This window comes from Stegastes partitus, unplaced genomic scaffold, assembly GCF_000690725.1.
Source record: "Stegastes partitus isolate 25-593 unplaced genomic scaffold, Stegastes_partitus-1.0.2 Scaffold580, whole genome shotgun sequence".
Taxonomy (NCBI): domain Eukaryota; kingdom Metazoa; phylum Chordata; class Actinopteri; family Pomacentridae; genus Stegastes; species Stegastes partitus.
In genome coordinates, this window is record NW_007578311.1 from 277,507 (window position 1) to 300,540 (window position 23,034).

The following is a 23,034-nucleotide window of genomic DNA, read 5'->3' on the forward strand; positions in this document are numbered from 1 at the left end:
ATTTATTCATTACATAAAATCACTCAACAGTGTATGAACGTGTAAAATGAGCTTTACTGCAGCAAACTTTTTTTGAAAAAATGACATTTTTCCAGAGTCAAGAAATCAATTTAAGCAGATTTTAAGTTTGCAGCCAGAACAGCAAATAGACTTCTACAAATAATTAATACGCTCTTTGTGTTTTATCGCTGTGTAATCCAAACTGAGTGGCACAGATTCGGAGCCAGATGTGCGCACACTCACCACGCTGATGAGCTGAGCCAGCGACACCATCAGCTGCACAGTAACCAGCTCGGAGCCATTAGTCGCAGGACGGATCAGTTTGTTGTAGTGGGCCGGGTTTAGGAGATGCTCCACCAAGCGCTCCTCTGTGTCTGCCCCAAGGCCGCCTGTAATGAGAACACATTATCATCATCATCATCATCTGCCTCCACCAGGAGACGGGGGAAAAAAGTCGCAGCCATCTGTGTCTCTCCAGGCAGTTTGCGAAAAGACTTATTTTTATCATATCGGATACAGTTGAGCCCTGAATTATTCATAGCCACGGCGAATTTTTGGTTTACAGTCAATTTCTGTTTCACCGAAAGTGTTTCTTCTGGCTGGAAAAGACACAAACAAGCAGCGAAAGACAGTAAGACGCCGCGTTAGAGACGTTAATGGGACATTTTAATGTTTTCTGTGTGTTTTGTTTTGCATTTTGTTCCTCTTTGTCGAGTACATTTCAGTTCTATACACTGTATGCTACAATAGCTAGCATTCATTTCATACCAAAACAAAACGACACGTCCCAATGCCAAATTCAGATTTTGTGACTTTTATTTATTTTAACTTCACTAATGGGTTTCTTCTGGTTGGAAATGACACAAACAAGCAGCAAAAGACAGTAAGACATTGTGTTAGAGGTGTTAAATTGAAATCTGAACTGTTTTAATGCCATTTTTTGACCAGTAATCAGCACCAAATCTTTATTTTCCTTCACATCAGTCCAACAGTTGAGGGGTTCAGTGCCAAAACGGGCTGAAACACAATCCAAAGTTGAGTATTATGTTTTTTTTTTGGGGAGTGTTTATGGTCTACTTGTTGGTGGCAAAGCGGTCCAACCAACAGCCCATTGGTAATGTCATGATAAGACTGAAGTTTGGCCCATATTGGTTTTGGCATGAAAATTTTGTGACGAACTGGGCCGAGCCACAGGAAGCACTGACCGCTATGTCGCGGGTGCAGGTAGATGGTGAACAGTGTGACCTCAAGCCTTGTAAAAACTCAACTCTTAGGTACGGTGAGGTAAAAATAAAACCTTAATTAACCACCACCAAGCGTCTACTTGTACCCCACGGTCCTCAACAGTATCTCTAGTTCCTTATGATGTAAACTCTTCAATGCTGTTTAGCAAGACAAACCCGGAATCAGTTTAGTAGAAGATGTGGTACGGCCCACTTTGGCACTCAGCAAAAGGAAAGACAAAATGGAAACTTAAATAAGTCAAGTCAGCAGCTGTTTCTATCTCTGGACAGTGTTGGAACGTCTCTGGATGCATATAATGACTCCTTCAACAACCAGGATTTTCTTTTATTTTTTTAGCAACACAAAATTTTGACCCCATTTTCCCCCTAAAACTACTAAATGTGGTTTTGACCCACTTTGGCAACAAACCCCCTTTGTAGTTCTAGTGTCCAACAGTGTTTCTGGGATTTCGTTCCTCCAAGTGTCCATCTCTAGCTCTTGGCCTTGAATGCTTCTCCTTTCTCTGTGTCCAAACATCTCCATGTTGATGAAGTGATGAGCAGCAGCTTTCTTCTTTGTCCTGGAGAAGTGGATCCTCCTTGTCTCCATGGAGACCAGCCTTGTTGTTGGTCTGCTGGAGTGTCTGATTGACATGTTGCTACCAGAACTGCTCACATTCATCAGGATGCTCTTGGTGCTGGTCCTTGGGTTCTTCTTGGCCTCCACCATTGTTCCAGTGCAGGGCTCACGTCTGTCCTCCTGCAGCCCTTTGACATGTTCCACAGTGAGGAGCTCCTTGGACTTCTTCATGAAGCTTCAAACTGAACACTTTGACATTTGTTGAGCTCTTATCTCATACACTATGTAATGCTACACAACATCAGGTGAATAATTTGCATGCTGTAAATAATTCTATTGCTTTTCTTGACTTTTATAACTCCTTGCACTGCTACGCTGCTGTTTGTTTGATTTGTAGTAATCGCTTTATTTTTTTAAATCCTTCTTTAGGGAAATTAACTGTTATGCACCAAAACACTGATTTCATAGGCTTTAAACATCTTGTGAGCAGCAGCAAGGTGCTACTTTCTCTCAGTGATGGACCCAAACAGCAGCTCAATGAGCACTTTGGAACCAAATGGAGAACCACTGCATCAGCTGTTCTACCCGTTATAGTGCATTAGAACACAACTGAAATGAGAAAGAAGCTGCATTTTCATTTGCACCAATTTCAAGGCGAATGAATCCCTTTTGAGATGTTTTTCTAGTCAAAATGTTGAACTAGTAAATATTCCTCATTAAAATCTCCAACACACTTCTGCACCATCTTGTTTGTGTCACCTCCAGCCAGAAGAACCCTTTTGGTCAAAGAGAAATTCACTCCAAATCCAAATTTGGCACGGCTGTGAGTATTTTTGGGGCTTAACTGTGTGGTACAAACACACTTGAGCAGCAAATCAGTGTTGCTGCTGACTTCTCTGCTCAACCACTTCCCTCACAGCCAAGCGTCGAGCTGCGCTTCCGTCCATGTGTACGGAAAATGCAAAGCCCCTGAACCGTGGCGTTACTCATCACCGGCGGCTGGAGAACGTCAGCGCAGCTCGATACGCACTTCTTACGAGATCTGACTCGGTAAGAATGAGTCAACCAGTCTGAATGTCTCTATCGCTATCCCTTCTGTCTCCCCGTGCCTCGGCTCTGTCTCCATCTATTCTGCTCTGCCGTGTTGCACTTCTTCCCCCGACTGCCAGTCTTTTGTAGCTTCGGATTATTTTCACTCCGTCTCTCGCTGCCTTCCTCCCCTCCTGTCCGCCGTCCCTCCATCTGCGGCGGGCTGGAGCGCGAGTGGTCGACTCCAGGCTGAGCTGTCACAACAGCGCACACAGGAGGGAGAGGCTTTCTCTTTTTTCTTTAATGCAGAGAGAAAAACAACTGTTCTGCTGCACCTCCTCCTTCCTTCCTGATTCTGTGCCGTCTCTCTGGCATCTGCTGCATCTCTTCGCTCTCATAACTCCCTCACACTTTCCCCCTGAAGATAAACACAGGCTGCTTGCTGTTAACTTGGTACCGATGTTGTCATATTCACAAGTGCTCTCTTAGAGGCGATTAGCAGAGCAGGAAAACAAACACAAAGAAGCTGATGTGGGTGAAAAATCAATACTTTTTTTCACTCTTTTCTCCAAAATTTAGGATAAGCAAACTTTGGATTACAGCCTGCAATGTACAGCGTAATAACTCTGGAGTTGGTGTACCAGTAAATATATCCATCCATCCATCCATTATCTATACACCGCTTGATCCTCACTAGGGTCACGGGGGGCTGGAGTCTATCCCAGCTGACTCAGGGCGAAGGCAGGGGACACCCTGGACAGGTCACCAGTCTATCACAGGGCAGTAAATATATGTATACCAAAAAAAATATTTTTAAAATCCTTTAAAAAAAAAAATTCTAATAAACAAATATGAAAATCTGGCAGAAAAATGTGCATAAAAATACATTAAAAATGGACTGCGATAACATTCCAAAAATGTAAAAATGGTTAAAGAAAAGAAATCTGTAAAATGTTTTGCTGATTTGAAACGCAGTAAAATATATAGTATAGTATAATTATAGTCACCTAACCCTAACCTGTTAAAAAAAAAAGAGAGAATTTTTTTTAAATTACTTTTTGTAAAAATACAGGTTTTGATGTCAACATGTAAATTATTATTTTTTCCGCTTGTACTTTGCTGCAGTTTAACAAAACAAGGAGTCTGTAAAACAACAGTTTTAAAAAATATTTTCTAATCCTTGAACTTATTTTTTCTTTAAAATATTGGCCTGTAAAAAAACATTTTTTTTTTTTTTGCAGATTTAAATCCAGTAAAAAAAAGTGTAGTTTTACAGTCAGATTTTATAAAAAGGATTTTTTTTTCTTTTTAGTAAAGCTTTTTGATGTTCACATTTAGTTTGAGACTTTTCTTCTTTTTTTTTTTAACTAGTATAATTTAAAAAAAAAAGAAAACATTTTGCAATCCTTCATTTCCCTCTTACTGGAAAATATTTTTTTTCTGATTGAAATATAATAAAAATAGTGTCATTTTGCAGTTTGTAAAAATACAGATTTTTGATGTGGACATTAACAGTTTTGGCCTTTTTAAAAAAAAAAAAAAAAAAAAAACATGAACATAAATTCATCCTTTATTTTCTGTGATTTTACGAGTTAATATCTGTAATTTAACAAATCAGGAACAATCTGTAAAATAACAGTAAATTGTTCAAATAATTTGGTTTAAAAACTGAGAAATGTTTTCTGGGAAACACGATGAGAGGCTCTGGAATAAGAGGCTTACAACTTAAGATTTTAAAATGAAAACATACTGTAATTATTTATCCACCAGGTACTTGTTGTGTTACTGATGAGAGGACTAACAGTAAAAGAAAAAATAAAGTAAAAATAAATTATGAAGGAACAATGTGGTCTGCCTTGTTGTTATTACAAAGGGTTTGAAATAAATCCAGTAGTCCAAAACAACTACCTATGTTCACTCAAGTGCTGGACAAAGCAGCATTTTGAGGTACTTGTACTGTACTTGTGTACTTTGGTGCTCTGCTACCGTCTCCTTCCACTCTGCTACGTTTCAGAGAGAAATCCTGAACTTTCTGCTCGGCTACGTTTAGCTGACAGCGTTTGTGGGATGCAGGTTTGACACCATGTGAGGATAATACAACAAGAGTTTAAAATACAACACACACACTGGAATTTAAAAAAAAGAAGGCCGACCATCTGCTGGACTTATTTCAGCATCTTGTTTCATGGTCTAAACAGAAACAGTGTTTATGGAGATGCAGCACATGAACCGCTTCGACTAAATGTTGGATAACGTCGGTTAAGTCTTTTTCTGTTGACATCCTGTAAATCTGAATAAGAAGACGGTCTTGGTTTGTCTCTGTAATATTGTTGACCTAAAGTTGAATATTTGCTCATGTTTTCACCACATGCAGTTTAATTAAGAGTCTCCAGCAGAAGTTAATGAGCTGCTGTAAGTCTAGTGTCCACTTTCAGTGACGGGTTTCCTCAGTAAATTTTTTCAAGCACATGCCATCACTTTTACTGAGTTTTTACTGATTTAAATACAGTAAAAAAAAATATTTAAAAAAGAAGTCTAATGTTATGGTCAAATGCCAGAAATTCAGATTTTGGATGTGAACATTATTGACCTGTACAATTTTGGCCTGTTTTTAAAAAAATTTTTAAAAAATTCTATTTTGTTTTAAATTAGCATATATATACTTTTCTTTTTAAAACCAGTTATTATCTGTAATTTAACAAAACAGAAAAAATCCAACAATCTAAAGATCTTTTTCTCCCAGTGTAGGTACTTTATATGTGTAAGATATGAAGTTAATTTTACCCCAAAATTATAAAGCACCAATATGCTTTGCCTGTTTGTTGGTAATAAGAACAAGTTTAAATAAATCTAGTCATGCAAAATGACCAACTTTTGGTCGCTGTGTTATTTTAACTTGACCTGACGGGTTTCTTTAGTGAACTGAATTTCTTTTTTGTTGCACTGGACACAAACCTGAAAGAAATTAGAAGGAGTTTATGTTGAATTCATTCATAAACAGCACAAATATGTAGATATAATGGTGTCTGTTAACTTAGAGGACCTGGTTGGTTTGATCCTGGCTGATGTTCTCTGGTAAACCCATCCCAGAACCCTCACTAGGGGGCTGGATTCTATCCCAGCCGACTCAGGGTGAAGGCAGGTTCACCTGGACAGGTCACCAGTCTATCACAGGGCTACACTTAGAGACAGACAACCAAGCACACTCACATTCACACCTACAGACAATTTAGAATCACCACAGGCAACAATGCTAACCACCGAGCCACCTTGCAGCCCCTCTCTGGTAAACTTGCTAGCAGAACCAGTTAGCGTAATATTGATTAGTGTTGGTTACCAAGGAGTTGAGCTGAAGTTAAAGTGACTTCCAGTCTTTTGTAGCTTCGTCCAAACAGCAGCGTGCAGTCGGTCTCGCACCAAAAACTAAGTTTCCCTTCAAATTTCGCTCTAATTTTAGGAAATGCTTTCATAATCCAACATCTTGGCAAAAGTCAAAGATTGTGCAGCTTTGTGCATCAGAATTTTCTCTGGTTTTTGGAGCCATCACATTAATCTGCACTTTGACCAAAACAATGTTGTTTAAATAAAGCTTTAAAAATAGAAATAGGTGCAAAATTCTATAACTATGGCACCTAATCCTGGCTGGACACAATAACGATGTTTATTACACCATAAACTAATAAGTTAAAGTCTAAAGACGAACACACTGAAGACACTGCTGCTGACAGAGAAGCTGCTTCTGATGCTTTTCTGGAGCTGAAATATTTCCATACAACTGATTTCTTTTTGCATTTTTTCAGCGTTTCTTGGCTCATCTGGTCGTGCACATGTGGAGCCTGCATGTCAACCGTCATTGTACATAAAGTTTTTAAAAAAAAGAAGAAAAACTGAGTAAATCCAAGAAGCCTCAAATCAACTTCTTATGCAGATTAGTGATGGAAACTGAGAACCATACCAGTTTTCTTTTAACAGGTTGTAGAACGACGTGTTAATCTCCAAACTCAAAATACAAAACTGTGACTGACGAAGTAGTTTCAGGACTTATTCAGTAAAAGTCAGAGTGTTTTGGGAGCTTCTCTCCTGTCTTGCTGTGCAGCCTGCATCTCGACCAACTGCATCTTTTAACGACAGTAAAAACCAGATTGCTGCAGCCTGATGCGTTTGAGTCACTCCTGCACATTGTCGATGCTGAACAGATGCATCATGCGGCTCTATTTCTGATCAATCAACAACCTAAAGGATACGTAGCTGCAGTGAAACGTGTGTGTTTGAGCTAAGCTGCACATAAACTGAGTTAAAAATGCAGAAATGAAGCCAAAAACGTTGCTTTTGTCTCACTGCCCTTCTGGATGTGCATGTTTGCTCTCTGACGCTGTGTCCTCCCCCCTCCGTCCGTCGCTCCCTTGATCTCCACCTTCCTCCCCCGTCCTCCCTCCTGCCCTGTAGCGCCGCTGTGCTCACTGAGCAGGAATGATGGCCGCTGTCTCTGGATCAATGAGGACTCTATTCATTCCCCGCCAACTCGACACGCGAAGCTCCTCCGCTCTCCTCCTTCAATCTTCGCCTCTTTTCCCTGCCATCACATTTTCTTTTGCGCTTCCCTCCATCATCCCGGTCGTTTCCTCCCTCCCTCTCTCCCCCCTCGTCGTGTTATCTCCATCTCCTGACAGCCGCCGTCCATTTATTGGCCCTTTCCGGCGCTAATCCGCCATCATCAATACGCGTCCCGTCAGCACACGTGTGCAGCAGTCGGCTTGTCGGCTGCGTACGAGCGCAGTTCTTCATGCGCGTCTCCTCGTGTAGCACGTATTCATGAGGGAAATAAGCATTACTGTCTGCGTCTGGGCTGTGTGAGTAATGCATATTATTCCCAGAAGCACAAGGCAATAACGCCGTCGGACGAGACGGGAAGCCAATACGTTTCACTTAAACAGTGATGAAGCACAAGAAAAGCACGGAAACGACAACGGCTGGGCTCGTGTTTGTGGATTCAAAGCTGACTCGCAGAATTAGTGTTTCGATGCCTCTAAACTGCAATTAAAGTTTTGTGTGGAAGCGAAGGTAGAGTCTGACTGAACGGTAAAACTGTGACGTGGCAGGAAAGGCTGGTTTCACGGTGAGGTCTTTAAACATTTATTGACTCTCTGGAATTGAAATGACAAATATCAACAGGGTTGTTCTGACCAGTTAAACCACAGCTGGAAATCTTTGTAGTCCAGTTTAGTCACAACATCATGTGCATTTATCTCAAACGCCCGAACTGTTTGGATGACGCCGCTCATGTTTTTGTTTGTCAGGATTTGAACAGTTTTAGCAGAAGTAAAGGCTGCGATTAGAAAACCGTGAAACCGAAAGATCTCATCAGCGAGAACCAGAGCTTCGTTTATCGGAGGCGATGTGGCTTCTGACGTAACTACAGAGTCCAAAACTCTAATTATCTGTAGGTATATGGCGGTAAATGTCTGTAGTTCCTGTTTGAGATTCTACAACATCATTCTGACCAGTTCAAACCTCATTTAAGAATGTAGAAAGCACAAAGTAGAGCTGCTGAACTGAAGAGAAACTGCAATCACAGCGAGTTAGAATTCAAAGAAAAACTACAATAGTAAAAGCGGCGTCATTTGTCCTTCTGAAATGATATGTCTGATCAGAAACAACTGAATTATGGATTTTGGCACCGTTACTCTAAATGGAAACACTTTCTTGGACATTTTTAACGATGACAACTACTCGTCAGAAGCTTGGCTAAGTTTAGTTTTTGGAAAATATTGCGGTTTGCGACCGTTTTCACAACATCTTTGAAGCTCCATGTCCTTGGTTACCATGGTGACGAGTCCCGCCTCATGTAGCCTGTGATTGGTTGGCGGACAAGGAGTGCCAGTAACGCAAGAAATGGATTTTTGATGAATGAATCTGTCAGAAAATGGGTTTCTATATAAATGAGAATGCGGTTTAGTTGTAGAGAACAATAGTCTTTGTAAGATAAAGCTGCTGGACAACAAACTAAAAGTCAAAATGATAATCAGTAGTTTTACTTTAAAGTGTCAAATGAGTTTTGCTTTAGCATCTTGAAGCGTTGTTCTCTTTGAAAACTTAAAGTTCTTTGCTTGACCTTTGCTCCAACACTCACCAAAGTGTCCCAACGCCTCCATCAGCACAAAAGGTCAAAGTAGATTCACTTCCACGACTCGAGAAGCTTTAGGAAATATTTTGTATTTTTTTTGCAAGAACAGCTCAAAAATCTCCACATTAAAGACCACTGAAGCTAACTCCATAAGTAACACAATGATTCTGTCCGCACAACCATTGGTTTCTACAAATATCTCCACAAAAATGACGGAAAACACTCCGAAAACACGAAACGTACAAAAAGCCAAACGTAAAAAAAGACGTCAACATATCCGTCGATGTTGGTGTTCCTGCTCCAGACAAAGAAACGATGCACAAACTGAAGTTTTCCCAGATCCACCCAGTTTTCCCTCAAAAATCTCTATTTTAATGTCTGTTTGTTAGGAAACAAGAGGCTCAAACATAAAGGACATTATTAGTTTTGCAAAATATCTGTATTATTTTGGGCATGGCTGAAGTCTAGAGCCAAATGGATCCGTTGGTTTGGATATAAAGTATTGAAATGGTTATCTGTAGCAGCCAGAAGGTGCAAATGTTTTAGTGCAAATGCAGGAACAGCTGCAGGTCTGTTCATTACAGAATCCTATAACGTGGTGACGTATGACGTGTTTTAACCTTTTTGTCCAACACACTCCGCTGTGTGTTCTACGATGCAAATCCGGATCAAGATGCAAATCCAGAAAAATCATTTTCTGTTCAAAATAAAACCACAGATGTGAAGAACGGCGCCGTCTTGGCGTAGATCTGAGTGTTTCTTTTTTCTTGCTTATTTATAGTTGAGCTAAAATATTCACATGGGCTCAGGATGAAAGTCTAGACTGATACTCTGCAGCACTGAGACAAATTAGAGACCCGAACGGAGAGCTTTCGTCTATTCTAGCTGTTCTTATCTCCGCAGAGAAACCCTCCGACGAACACCTCCGGCTCCGAACCGATCCGTCTCCGCATGCGGCGCTCATGCCAAAGGCCCCGGCTGAGCGGTTGTAACTCAGGTTGTATTCTGCTTGTTTTCCGGTGCAAATATTGCAAAGTTAATGTGACACTATGAATATTTCAGCAGGGCTCCCCATTAGACCCTGCAGCCGGAGGAAGTTCCACGCATGCGAACGCACATCGAGGACAGACAACGGCGCGCCTCCACCGCTTCGTCTCCTCCCATCGATCTCTAATGGATCTCCTGTTTGGTTTTTCTGCTAAAATCGGTGATTATTTGTTAGATTTGACACCGTCTGCTGTTTGAGATCCACGGACCGGACCGCGAGCGTAAAGACAAAACGAGGGCGAGGCGAGAGCTAAATTGAATTATCCCGCTAAGACTATTACAGTGATGATCTCTATTTATACAGCCCGCTCAGATGAGAAAAGGTTGGAGGGAAAGTGGGGTCGCTCTGCGCTCTGCCAAAGAGGCTTTTTGGCCGCCGCTTAAAACCTTTTATGCTGAAATATTCTTAAGTCAATAATGGAGAGATCTATTGATCTGCTGGCAACACCCAACCGGCTCTGTAGCGGCCACAGAACTCAGATATTAATATCGATCCTGCTGCTCGCCGCAGCACTCCCAAAACAAAAGGGGCCTCCCGCCGTGGAAGCTCTGCCGTCCCACCGAACTCCACGGATGAACTTGTGCTGTTGTGGCTGCAAATAATGGAGTGATGCATGTTTTCCAGCACCTGCTTCAACTTTGCATAAAAAAATACTAACGTGCTTGAAACGGCCTTTAATTAAAAGCAAACTTTGCATTCTGTTTGCAGAAAATAGCACCAAAACATGAAACGATGCAAAGAAACAACGCAAGATTTGGGCAAATTCAAAGCCGTAACGTATAAATGAAATGTGTAAAAGCATTGCATTAGAGGCTAAAGGCTAATATTGGAGCAGCAATGATTAGTTAATGAACTTATTATGCCATCAAAAGGATGTTTTAGTTGTTTTTAAAAGCAAAAATGCGTCAGATTTGCTGACTGCAGCTTTTTAAATGTGAGGATTTGTTGCTTCTTTCTGTTTAAAGCCACCGTTCTCTTTGAGTTGAACCTTAAGATTTGAGCAAATTGCAATAAATTACCAATCAATCAATAGATCTAAAGTGTAATCAGCTGATAAATCAATATGAGAAATTAGTTAGCTGCAGAGAAACAGTGAGACTGGATGCAGTGTTTGGTTCATTTCTTCATGAATTCATCACAGATCTCTTTAACAGGGTCGACCCATCCCATATTTCGCACGTTTACAATTATCGGTACGATTTTTAAAAATGACTTCGCATAAAACGAATTAATTGGAAAATTTGACAAATATCCAATGAACGTCCCGCCTCCAGCTCTGTCTGATTTCGTAGCGGCCAATCAGCACTCAAGGATGAACCATGAAAAGCTCTGTTTCTTTTAACGAAGCTGTCGTGATATCGGAGAATTCAGGCAAATTTCGTGTGTATGTTTTACACACTTTAAGCTTTTCACAAGTCGTTTTAAAATAACGGTTAAATGGTAAAGAGGTAAAGGTTTGTTGCATGTGTTCAGATAACACAAGAAGTGACTTTGCATGTTGCGGGAACACATTTTATGAAAAAAAAAAGGTACAACGCTGAAAAAAATGGTAAATTTTGCAACCAGATTTTTAAATAGTGCATTAAACAACCGTAAAAGAAGAGTTAATGCGCCACAGATGGCCACAAATACAGTAAACTAGAGTTAGAGCTTCACTTTAAAGGTAATTTTTGTTATTTAATAGAAAACAGAACTAAATAAATGTGAAAACATCCCTTAAAAAATAGCAGCTGTCTCTAAATGACAGGCATATAATGAAAGATTACAGATTAACACCTGGAAATAACAGTAACTTTTTAATAATTTGTATTAAAAACAGAAAAAATCTGCATCTTAACATGACTTAATCCTTCTGTTATAAACCACTATGCGTGACAACAGGCAGATTAAACAAGTAAAGGCGCGTCAACACAGTTTCATGTTTGTGTTATTCTAAATTTTGACACCAAAGTTTCACTGCAAATACATCTCTGGGTTCTCTTTATTACTAATAACCAGTATCTGCCGTAAGTGAACGCATCGGTCGACTCCTGTGTCGTTATAATTTCTATCTATGCTGTTGTGTGGTTATTATTCTTGTACGTGAAGCTACGGTTTTTCCTTTGTGTAAACCTGCAGCTGCTAAAAATGGCACCTCAGGTTTATTATAACATTTCTGACAATATTTCCGGCGCCTCTCTGGGACGAGACACAACATATTGCCGCGGTGCCGAGCCGAGGACGCCTCGTCCGTTCGTCACATCAAGGGAAATTTAAGCAGAAACGTGGATCTAAATTACCGAAGGAACGCTGAAGATGAAAAGCTTCCAGGAGTCGATGCTTTTCATATCCGCGCTGGTTAAAGTGCAGCTCGGCCGGCGGACGGACGGAAGCTCCTCTAATGGTGGAGCCTGTTTCAGGGGCCGCAATAAAGATCCATCACTTGGACTGCATTATAGCAGCTTCTCACAGCAGCGATTAGATCTGCCATCATGTGGACGCTCATAAATCCACGAGGCCCGGTTTTCAGCGGGTCAGAGGCCGCAGAGGGAGGAGGAGGAAGAGGAGGAAGAGGAGGAGGAAGAGGAGGAGGAGGTCTGGATGGACATGAAAACACACTCCAATAAACTGTAGCTTCAGTTGTGTTTTAAAGAGACGAGCAGAGATACGACTGTAGAATAGTGGCTTCATAAGGAGGACGGTGCACGTTGTTTAAGGCTGAAAAATTCACCGATGCGAGTCAAAACCGCGACATGAAACAACAAAATTAGCGAATCACAACGACTTGTGCATGATGTAAAAACAGAGCTGCTGCAGATGTTTTGTGTTGAACCTACGAATTTAAAGCTTTTCAGGTGCGTTTAAATAACAAAAGGTCAGAGAGGCTATCTGTCACGACTACATGACGTAAAATGCAAAAAATGTGTTCAAGCAGCATGATGAGGAGCTTCGCATGCTACAGGAACATTAAAGAACATTTCCTAAAACAACGGTAGGATGCAGGAAAGTTCAATCAAAAAGTTAATTGGTTTACGTTATTGCTGGAAGAAATGTTAAATAACTGGATTTTACTGCTACTTCACATTTAAAGCTTCTTTCTAAGGACGTTTTTGCAAAGCAATGGAAAATAAAAGTAAAAAAATGTTAAAATAGCAAGTATAAAATTAAAAAATCACAAAGGCTGCAGCTTAGGATACACACTGTGTTGCATGTCTGAACCAGGATTTACTTCTTTTTCTATCACTTTATTTACTTCAGTGCTGCTCCTGAGCAGTAACTGAATGATCGATCTGTTTCAAAGTCTATTGCTAGTATTTTCTGCCATTATTTCACTTTTTATTTCTATAATCTTAATTCTTTCACTCAGAACGACTGTAACAGGAGCAGTGATTGTGTTTAGTTTGACTGTTTAATGTTGTCACAGAAGCTCTGTTTTAAATCTGCTCTCCGGTGAATACTGACCTGAAGCAGGACTTTAAGTTTTATCGCAAACAATGTGATGTTTTCCCCCAAAAAATTAGCACTGGACTTTGGTTTTTTTTCTGTCTGAAAACTAGAAAAATGAAAGAAATGAAAAGTAGTTGGTTTGGTTTAAATAAACAGCAGAGGTTGGGTTTAAATCTGACCATTTTCTGGCTCCTGACCCATCTAAGATATGATCCACTGGGGAAAAACGGAGCAACAGTAAACTAAAAAATATAAAAATGACTAAAAAAGCTGATTTGAAACTTTTGTCATTCGTCACAAATGTAGAAAATTCCTCAAAAATATAACTGAGATGCAGTTTAACTGTAGAGGAACCTACTTTTTAGCAGGATGACAAACTAAACAACAAAATTTTTTTATTTTGTAAACACAGTTTGTGAGAAAAGCCTCAAATATTACTAAACAGTCACGACTCGATAAGCCGACACTGAATGTAAAACCTTCTTTTATGTTGGATTGTCAAGACGGAGGTCGAGATACGAGGAGGGCTTGGTGCTGGAAGGCTCATTTGTTGTTAATTATTGTTCATAGTTGTTATAATAACTAGTAGGGCTGGTCCCAATAGCACTTTCTGGGCTCAACTAATGATGAATATCCGAACATTCGGCGCAGTCGGAGGACACTTCCACCCCGGGGCAGCGCTCTGACGAGGTGGAAGTGTCCAGAACACACCAGCAGTACTTGGCTGCTGATGCTAGGTTAGTTAGCGCTCACACTTCTGTTTCCACCATCGCGTGTTTACTTCCATAAACACTGAGCACGCTCGCTGCGTGTGATGTCGTCGTGTCCTCTTCTGCTCATGCGGGACACTTTTGGGTTGTATGAAGTTCACACAGCAGATCACATACAAGTCGCATTGAACTGGAAATGTGAACGAACTCGCAAAAAAATCCTCATTGAGCATTAAGTCCTGCAGTCTGAACGTAGCCAATCCCAGGGATTGTTCAGTCAGATAATACGCCGTTATCCTGATTGGTGACAAAAAATGTCATGTCGGAGTCAGAATCCAAGGCTGTCGGTATGTTCAGGATGTTTTTATGGGTTCTGTTCGTTTTTCCTAAAAACCCGTCGGATAGTAAGGTTTAGGATTGTTAAGGGTTGGATTATCCAGTCACGACTGTACATATATTTGCTTTTTTCCTTACATTATTATTATTGTTTAGCATTTTTAGTCCTTAACATACAGAATTTTAAATAGTTTTTATGGAAATTGAACCTTTTGATGTGACTTTGCTTTAACAGCTATTTTCTGTAATTTAGTAAAACAACGCTTAAAAACTATTTATCATTTTCCGATCCTTAATATTCTTACATTTACCTTCATTTTTAATCGAGCATCTTAAAGCATTTTTGCTCGGAAATGCATGAAAAGAAGATTTTTAATGGCGGTTATTTGCATCAAAGTTTTGGGGAACACGGTTGTGCAACTTCAACACGTGACTCTGTGCAAATATTTATCGCTTATCTCATAAAAATCACACTAAACAAACACATTTCTTTTAACTTTCTGTCCATAAAGTAGATTTTCCTCCCAGTTTATTACACTTGTTCAGGCCTGTTTGCTTTCTTTCACACGTGGTTTCGTCTGAGGAACGTTATCTCGGATGCACAAAACACCTGCAACATCCGGCGAGCCTCGACGTAAGCTCACCTTTTTTTAAAAGAAATATTCTTAGAGTCAGAATTAAAACTTCCCTCTTATCTGCCTCTTCTCCTGCGCCGCTTAAGTTTCTATTAAACCTCTGTGCTCTCCCTTTGCTCGGCTCTAATCTCCAGGGCCTCCTCGCTGCTGCTGCTGCTGCTGCTGCACATCCATTCACACACACTGAGGATCCTGCACAAGCCACACATGAGAGCACAACATTTTCACACATGGAGTCACACATGCAGGCCTCTGTGGTGAATCTGCTGCGCATTTCTAATCACAGATGCTGCCCTACCCGCTGATCTGATCCCACTGCTGCTGCTGCTGCTGCTGGGACTCGGTGTAGTCAGATAGAGGAGGGAAAAAAAAAAAAAAAAGCCAGATAAGGACGGAAAGTGACACAAACACACACGGAGACAACAGGAGGTTTGTGCTGCTGCTGCTGTGTGCAGGTTGAGACGCTGCACAGATCAGAGAGCTGCAGAAAAGTGATGACAGCCTGAAGTGACCGAGCAGAACTTTCCAGAGCGAGACGCTGCCAAGGAGATGATGAGCTGATAGTCAGAGCCCAGCATCAGCGTGTGCACAGCAACGTGTTTTAAAGGACGCACGGGGTGAAACTGAACCGTGGAAATTAGTTTTGACGTCTAATTTTTAATGTAATTTAAGTTATTTTGCAGACTTTTCCCCTTTTTAAATGAGATATTTAGTTAAATCACAGATACAAGCAGGAATTTGCATGTTGACCCTAAAACAAATACAGAAACTCTAAATAATGTCCACAACAAACAACTGCATCTTAACAATCAGTCATTTGTGCTGTTGCGTCACTATTTTACTGATATTTTTTTACGTGAATGTACAATTCTGAATAATCTATCTAGTAAAATCACTACAAAGAGTTCATGTGAATGTATGACTGTAAAAAAAAAAGGAGGGGAAATGATAAATAATGTTCACATCAAAAAACTGTGTTTAAAGAAAATAAATAGCATTTGTTCTTTTACAGTATGTGACTGTCATTACACAATTTGTCACTGTATTTCAATCTGTATAAATGAAATCATTTTATAGATATTTGCTGTTATTTGGATGTAAAATTATGAATATTAAGGATCGGAAAATGGTTTAAAAAAAACATTTAATAATGATAAAAATAAAAAAAATTGTAATTTAATCAAACATGTAAATTTTTCACGAGTATATTTTTAGTTGTGTGACAGTAAAATTACTGTATTTAAATCAGCAAACTATCAATATTTTACAGATATTTTCAGTTATTTAAATTAAAAAAAAAAAAAATATATATATATATTAAAGACTAAAAAAATGTTAATTACATAAAACCACAAATACATTTAAATTTATACTTTAAAAGACTGTTTTAAAAAAAAGACTAAAATGTGAACATTAAAAATCAGTATTTTTACAATTATTCATTTGTTTTTTTTATACAACTGTAAAATTAAACATTTTTTAATGTATTTAAATTGTCTAAAAAAATATCCTTTTTTTTAAACAGATATTTGCTGTTATTTAATTTTAAAAAATATGTATATTAAAGAAAAGTTGTAAATCATTTTTTAAAGTTTTTTTTTAAAGCTTTTTCCTGTTTTGTTAAATTGCTAATGTTATCTAGTAAAATCACAAAAGACAGTGATTTATGCTGCAAAGATCATTTAAAAAAATAGTCTATATTAAAAATATGTATTTTTACAATTACACAGATGCTTTCCTGTTTTGTAAAATTACTAATATCTAAATAATACTAACAATAAAAGTCATTCATGTTATACAGACTGTATTTTTACAAAAATAATTTGGAGTTTCATAGAACACCTGACTGCAATATTACACTGATTTACTGTATTTAAATCTTGTAAATATTTATCCATATATATCAGATATTTGGGATTATTTATTTTATTTTTTTCCCCAGTTTTAAACATTGCAGTTTTCCACCGTTTTAAAGCCATATTTTCTGGCATCTTGCGGCCCGATGTTCTCCTGTTTGGTGGCTGTACTTTAAGCTCTTGGTACGTTTCCCCGTCCTGGACTGGTGCGGCGCAGCGCCCTGCTCCATATCCCGTCACCCCCTGCTTCAGGTCAGCTCGGCACCACAGACCCGTTTATTATGCATGGCCTGCTGGGGAAACGACAAGCGACATCCTCCTCACACAGCCGGACGCCACATCCTCCTGCAGCCTCAGACAGGTGCTCCGGCGTCCTTGAGCGTCCTTGCTCGGCCACCGAATACGAGGAGGACTCTCGCTCTTGGTGGACGTCTGCGGAAGCCTTACGTAAGGAAGTCGTGTCGTGGCTCTGGAGGTGCAAAGTTGTGACTTTTCGCTGCTGGTTATATTTTCTTTTTTCTTCCCTCCTCCAACGCTGGATGTGTTTTTATTTGCGTGACAGAGACGCATGAATTCACAAACACTCCTCCCTCGTATGTGGACGTCACATGAAGCCCGGCTGCCATCAAACATGAATAAATGAGGATGTATAGGATGACATCCGAGTCTAAGAATATGTCGTGTTTTTCTAATCTGCTTCCTCGCAGGGAGTCTCTAAAAAATTGTGTTATTCTGAGCTCCAGGTGTGTGTGTGTGTGTGTGTGTGTGTGTGTGTGTGGCCATGTGAGCTTCTCTGCAAACATGCCTGAGTGTGGACAGAGTTTCGAGTCTCTGAGGATGATGCTAATCAGATTTTCTCCCTTAAGGGAAGATGACTCATTAGGACTCCGCTGCTTGTGAGGCTCCTTAAAGTGATATTTCATGTCGGCAGCGTTTTCTCTTCCAGATTCCTCTGATCGAACTCCACAAAAACACGGATATTGTGCGAGTTTACAGACAAAGAACGGCCTCTTAGCATCTGATAATGTCACAGTTGCTTCTATTAATCGTTATTTCAAAGAATGCATTTTGCAGAAATGCTGCACGTTAGCATTTAGCTCATGCAGAGTGTTGCATGTTTTAAATCTGTTACAGTCGATATTAAAGTGAAGCTTGACTTTTTTTTTTTTTTTTTAATCAATATTTGACAGAAAAATCCCAATTACTGATTATTATTTACCTGTAATCCTTCACTCCTAGCGCTATATGTACGTTTCTCTTAGCTAGCTTTATTTTTTCTGACATTTTGTTTAATTTTATAGAAACTGCGACTCAAATTGGTCTTCAATTATCTCCATTTTAGCGCTGACCACTTCATATTTAACGCACTTTTTTGTATTATGAGCTTTTAAATCTGCAAAATGAAGCATTTAACTCAACTTTACTTTTAAATAAATACCTGACTTTCCAAGCTGGTTCTTAGAATTAAAAATTAAAAACTGCATGTTTGGTTTAGGCTTCGACCGATGTGTTTTTTTTCAGGTGCGACACCAACTACTGCTAATCAAGTTGACCAATAACTGATATTTGGAACCGATATCCGTATAGATTTGTCGTAAAAAGTTCAATCTTGATGTCGAAATTCACGAAAACACAAATTCCCACGTAAAACTTTATTGAAACGCCTTCGTTAGCTCACGTTCTACGTATGTTTGATGATGCTAAAAGGTGCGTTTACATCACGCAAAGTCACGTTACGAGTTGTTGGAATGCATTTTCGATTCACAGCATCTAATCGCGATGCCGTAAAATGATTTGCTTAAAGTTTAAAATGCGACGATGAAGAGGCTTTTTATACCCCAACGTACTACATTAGTTTGATCAAACGAGAACTTTAGGATATTCGTCCTCCCGTGCTGATTGGCTGTTACATGTGATGTGTAACCAATCAGTACCTGAGACCGCAGACAGCTTCAGAAACAGAGCAGCTCAAGTTTAAATTAATTCACTTGATTGGGAATCAGTTAAAGAACAATAATTGTTGAGATAATCTGAAAGATGTTGCATATCGATAATCAGTCGACTCCTGGTTTGTTTGGATTGAGGAGGCATCGATAAGTTTAAAGCATTTGACCTTTTACTTTGTTTTTTGTGTTTCTGGACAGGGCTGTAGCTACTGATTATTTTTATTATTATCGATAGCTTTTTCGATTAATTGGTCAGCTGCGTGGTCTATGAAATGTTAGTCTGACTTCCCTAATTGTTGACTGCAGGTTTAATCCCGCTACTGGCTGCTGATTTAACTTCTCTTTCCGCTATCTGTGTGTTGAAATCTTTCATATCCACTTTACTTACAGGAAACGACGACAGCTGCCTCTCAACAGCAGCCTGCATACCGAAAATTTCACATTTTGCAAAAAATCCGGATCGAGCAGTAAGAAAACGCTGCTAGATTTTCCATTTTCATCACCATTCCCACGTCCCTGTACACAAATATTCCGGCAAAACGTTCCCACTCGCCGCTTTTTTGAGTAAACACTGAAGCCTTCTGTTAGCTCCGCCTACGACGACTGTGATTGGTTAAAAGAAATACAAACAAGCCAAAGCGCTATTATAGTACAATAACACTGAGATGCACAAAATCTATGGCAAAGCAAGACCAGGCTGAGTCAGACAACGATCTAACCACTGCAAAAAAAAAAAACTAGCAGGGCTCCAAGATTCAAACCTTTGCAGGGTGCAGGTTTCTCCTGTAGCTTCTTGTTTCCGACAGTGAAGAAAAAAGCAACACACAGGTGGCAGAAGGAACAACAAAGCTGGTTCATACCTGCATCCTGCATCCTGCTGAGTCAGACTAGACTAAGCCAGGCTCAGAAAATCCCAGAATTTTTTTTTTTTTTATGAATCCATCATTTTGTGTTTGTGTCTCATATAAATAAAGTTGTGACGTAAATTTCAAAACATGTTGAAGCAGCCCAAACTTTCTCATATAAATCCGTCCACTAATGTGTAGATCATTAGCTGCTTGCTGCATTTAGCAGAGTTCTCTGTCGGGCTACAACTAACCTTCTTTTTTTTAATAATCTGCTGATTAGCTTCCATAATCCGCCTGTTGGGAAAACATGAAGCATGTTGTTTGGTTCAGCAAAACCCAAAGAAGACTATTTATTATTATTAGTATCACGTTATAATCAAACAAAAGCAACGAATCCTCGCGTTTTTCTTCAAAAACGATGATCCTGTTATCAGAATAGTTGCTGATTAAAACTCTGTTGATTCATTTCTTATCACATATCTAGATAATAGCTAACGATTAGTTTAATAGTCGGTTATCGGCACCAATAATCGATTGTTTGTTTGGAAAGAATATGGTGAAAAATTATTGTTTCTCAAAGATGTCAAACCCAGAGATACTCAGTTTACTGTCATACTAGAGAAACCGGATTATAATCTGAGAATATAGAGTTTTTTGTTTTTTTTTTAAACCAAAAGCTGATTAATTGATTCTGAAAATAGTGAGAAATATTAATTATTGTATCCCAAAGCCGAAGATGAGAACTGTTTTGTCCACAAGCCAAAGATGTAAAGAGAATAATCTGAGAAATTAGACTTTTTTAAAACCAAAAGCTGATTAACTGGTTATGAAAATAGTGAAAAATATCTTCCAGTGTTTCCCAAACCTGTCAAATGGTTCGTCCACGATTTAAAGATATTTAGTTTCCAGGAAGAGAATAATTTAAAGATTTTTTTTTCAATCAGAAACTGACTGATTGTCAAACTAGTGAAAAATGTCGATCGGTGTTTCCCAAAGATGTCCAGTGTTTTGTCTACAATCCAAAGATATCCAGTTGACTGTCATACAGGAGAAACCAGATTATAATCTGACAATTTTTTCACTAAAACCAATTAACCGATGATCAAAATGGTGAAACATATCGCTCCAAAGCCCAGGATGACAACTGTTTTGTCCCCAGCCTTAAAGATAATCCATCATCAGACAATAATCAGAGAACGTCGACTATCTTTTAACCAAACGGGGATTAGTTTCTGCCCAAACTGGCCTCTGATCGATGTGAATCCTTGCGGCTCTGCTCTGGACGTGTTGTGATGTGTCAGAGGAAGCTGGAGTATGTTGTCGCCATGGCTGATGATGAACACTTAGTCAGTGCAGGCAGATGGCCAGGCGTGTGTGTTGTGTTTGCGTGGACGGAGGTGTGTTAACGTGGCCGTGACAGGCACTTCTTTTCTTTCTTCTTCTTCGTTTTTTTTTTTTTTTCCCTCCTGAGGCACTGAACCGGCTGCTGAACTGTCACCACTATGGATCGAGCTGGGAAATATGAAGGCAATCAGCTGAAACCAACAGCAGATTAAGGCGGCTAACGGAGGTAAAATACACCCTAATAGCTCCCAACACTTAACCTAATTCGCTCCAAATGCACTGCTGCTGCCACGTCGTAAATACAAGTCCTCCATAAACACAAAAAGGCAGTTTGAGCTCAGACTGGAGGCTTTATTTTTTATTTCCCCCCCCCCTCCTTCCTGCTGGGTGACACATCATTCGTCCTCTGCTGACAGGATGTAGAAGTTGTTTCAGCCCAACAAGCCTCTCATTAACCTGCCCACTCAACGCAGGACCTCAGTGTTAATGAGATAGAATGAGAGGGAGTGATAACAGGATTTCCTTCTCTCTTATATATATTTTTGGAGGTTGTAGATGATGTGCGTGCAAGTAATTAGCAGCAAACGTCTTTTAATGTGCGCCTGTTCCGTTGAATGTGCATTTAGCAGCAGCAGAAGCGTATTTTACGCACAGCAGCCTCCTGAATTCTTCTAGTTTTTTAGTTTTTAATCCCACAATGCAAATCCTGTTAGCATTTGCTAATGTGTCCACACTGTGCGCACTGTGCGGGTAATATTCCTCCACTACATCATCCGCTCCTCGCTGAGGAAGATGGTGACACAGCAGCAGTGAAAGAGTCGGTTTTTTTTTTTTTCTTCCTCCACCTCCATCTAAGCCTTTTGTTTTCACTCATTCCCTGAACGCGCGGTGTTTTTTTTTTTTGGCCCTCAGAGGTGATGAGGAGGATGAGGATGGTGGTGAAGATGATGCACACGAAAGCGCATCGGTGGAGCCGCTAAAACGCACAAAAACTACTCACCTCCCGCAATGGCGAGCAGAGCCAGGAGCGGCAGCAGCAGCGGCGGCCGGCCGTCCATCATGGTGCCGAGGCGCGCTCCGAGCCCCCCGGAAAGGTGTTTCACCGGGATGTGGAGAGGCCACCCCCCAAGGCACACGCACGGACACACACCCGCAGTGTTGGACTTCCCCCCCTCCGCCTCCCCTTACTCCTCACTCTCCGCTCGGCATGGCTGCGTCGGGGCTCTCCGTCGGTCCGTCGCTTCCTTCCCTCCTTCCCTCCTTCGGCCGCTGAGCAGAGCGATGTGTCGGCGGAGCCAGGTGAGCTGTGGCGCTGCGTCGTGCGGTTCCCGGCTGCTCGGCGATGCGACGCGCTGGAAGAGGCGGAGGGGCGGAGCGGGGCGGGGGGCGCACGGAGGAGCGGGGAGGGAGGATGAGGGGAACAGCCTGATGCCAGCACCAACTCACAGACCATAATATCAGATTAATAATAGAGCATGAAGGGATGCTACCAGGTGTTAGGCGGTGACTTTACAGTGACCTTGTTAAACTTCACCACATGTTCCGTCAGTTTAGTATCAGGACGAGCTGAGATGAAGCCAGAAGATCATTCAAGGCCACTAGTCTTCTGTCTAATTATCTAACATCCAGCTTTTAGGTGAGACTGACAGAATAATGTTGCATCAACTCAATACTGTGTAATTTAAACTTTAAAGCTAAATTTAAGTTGATAAAAAAAAGGATTCGTGACGTTTTTTTTGTCTTCATTGGAGCCAATTAAGTTTTAAAAATGTTGCCAACTTACAAAATGTAAGATAATTATGAACCTAACAGTTCAATATTTCTCTTAAATAACTCAGAAATACCAGATGGAGCAAATAAATGCCAAATAATACAACATTTATATTGGATTATAGGTCATCAGTGACTTCTACACAAATAAATAAATAA

At 40.1% G+C, this 23,034-nt stretch overlaps 1 protein-coding gene across 1 annotated transcript in view; it reads right to left on the minus strand.

The window, feature by feature from the left end:
- chrnb2 (cholinergic receptor, nicotinic, beta 2) overlaps nt 1-22,319 on the minus strand; it is a 38,482-nt gene extending 16,163 nt beyond the window's left edge. The window contains exons 1-2 of the mRNA XM_008288907.1: nt 22,106-22,319; nt 244-389 (exon numbers count right to left, since the gene is read on the minus strand). Of these exons, the coding sequence (XP_008287129.1) occupies nt 244-389; nt 22,106-22,166 (207 nt within the window). The 5' untranslated portion in view covers nt 22,167-22,319. The remainder of the gene's footprint in view (nt 1-243; nt 390-22,105) is intronic.
- Nucleotides 22,320-23,034: the final 715 nt, after the last annotated feature.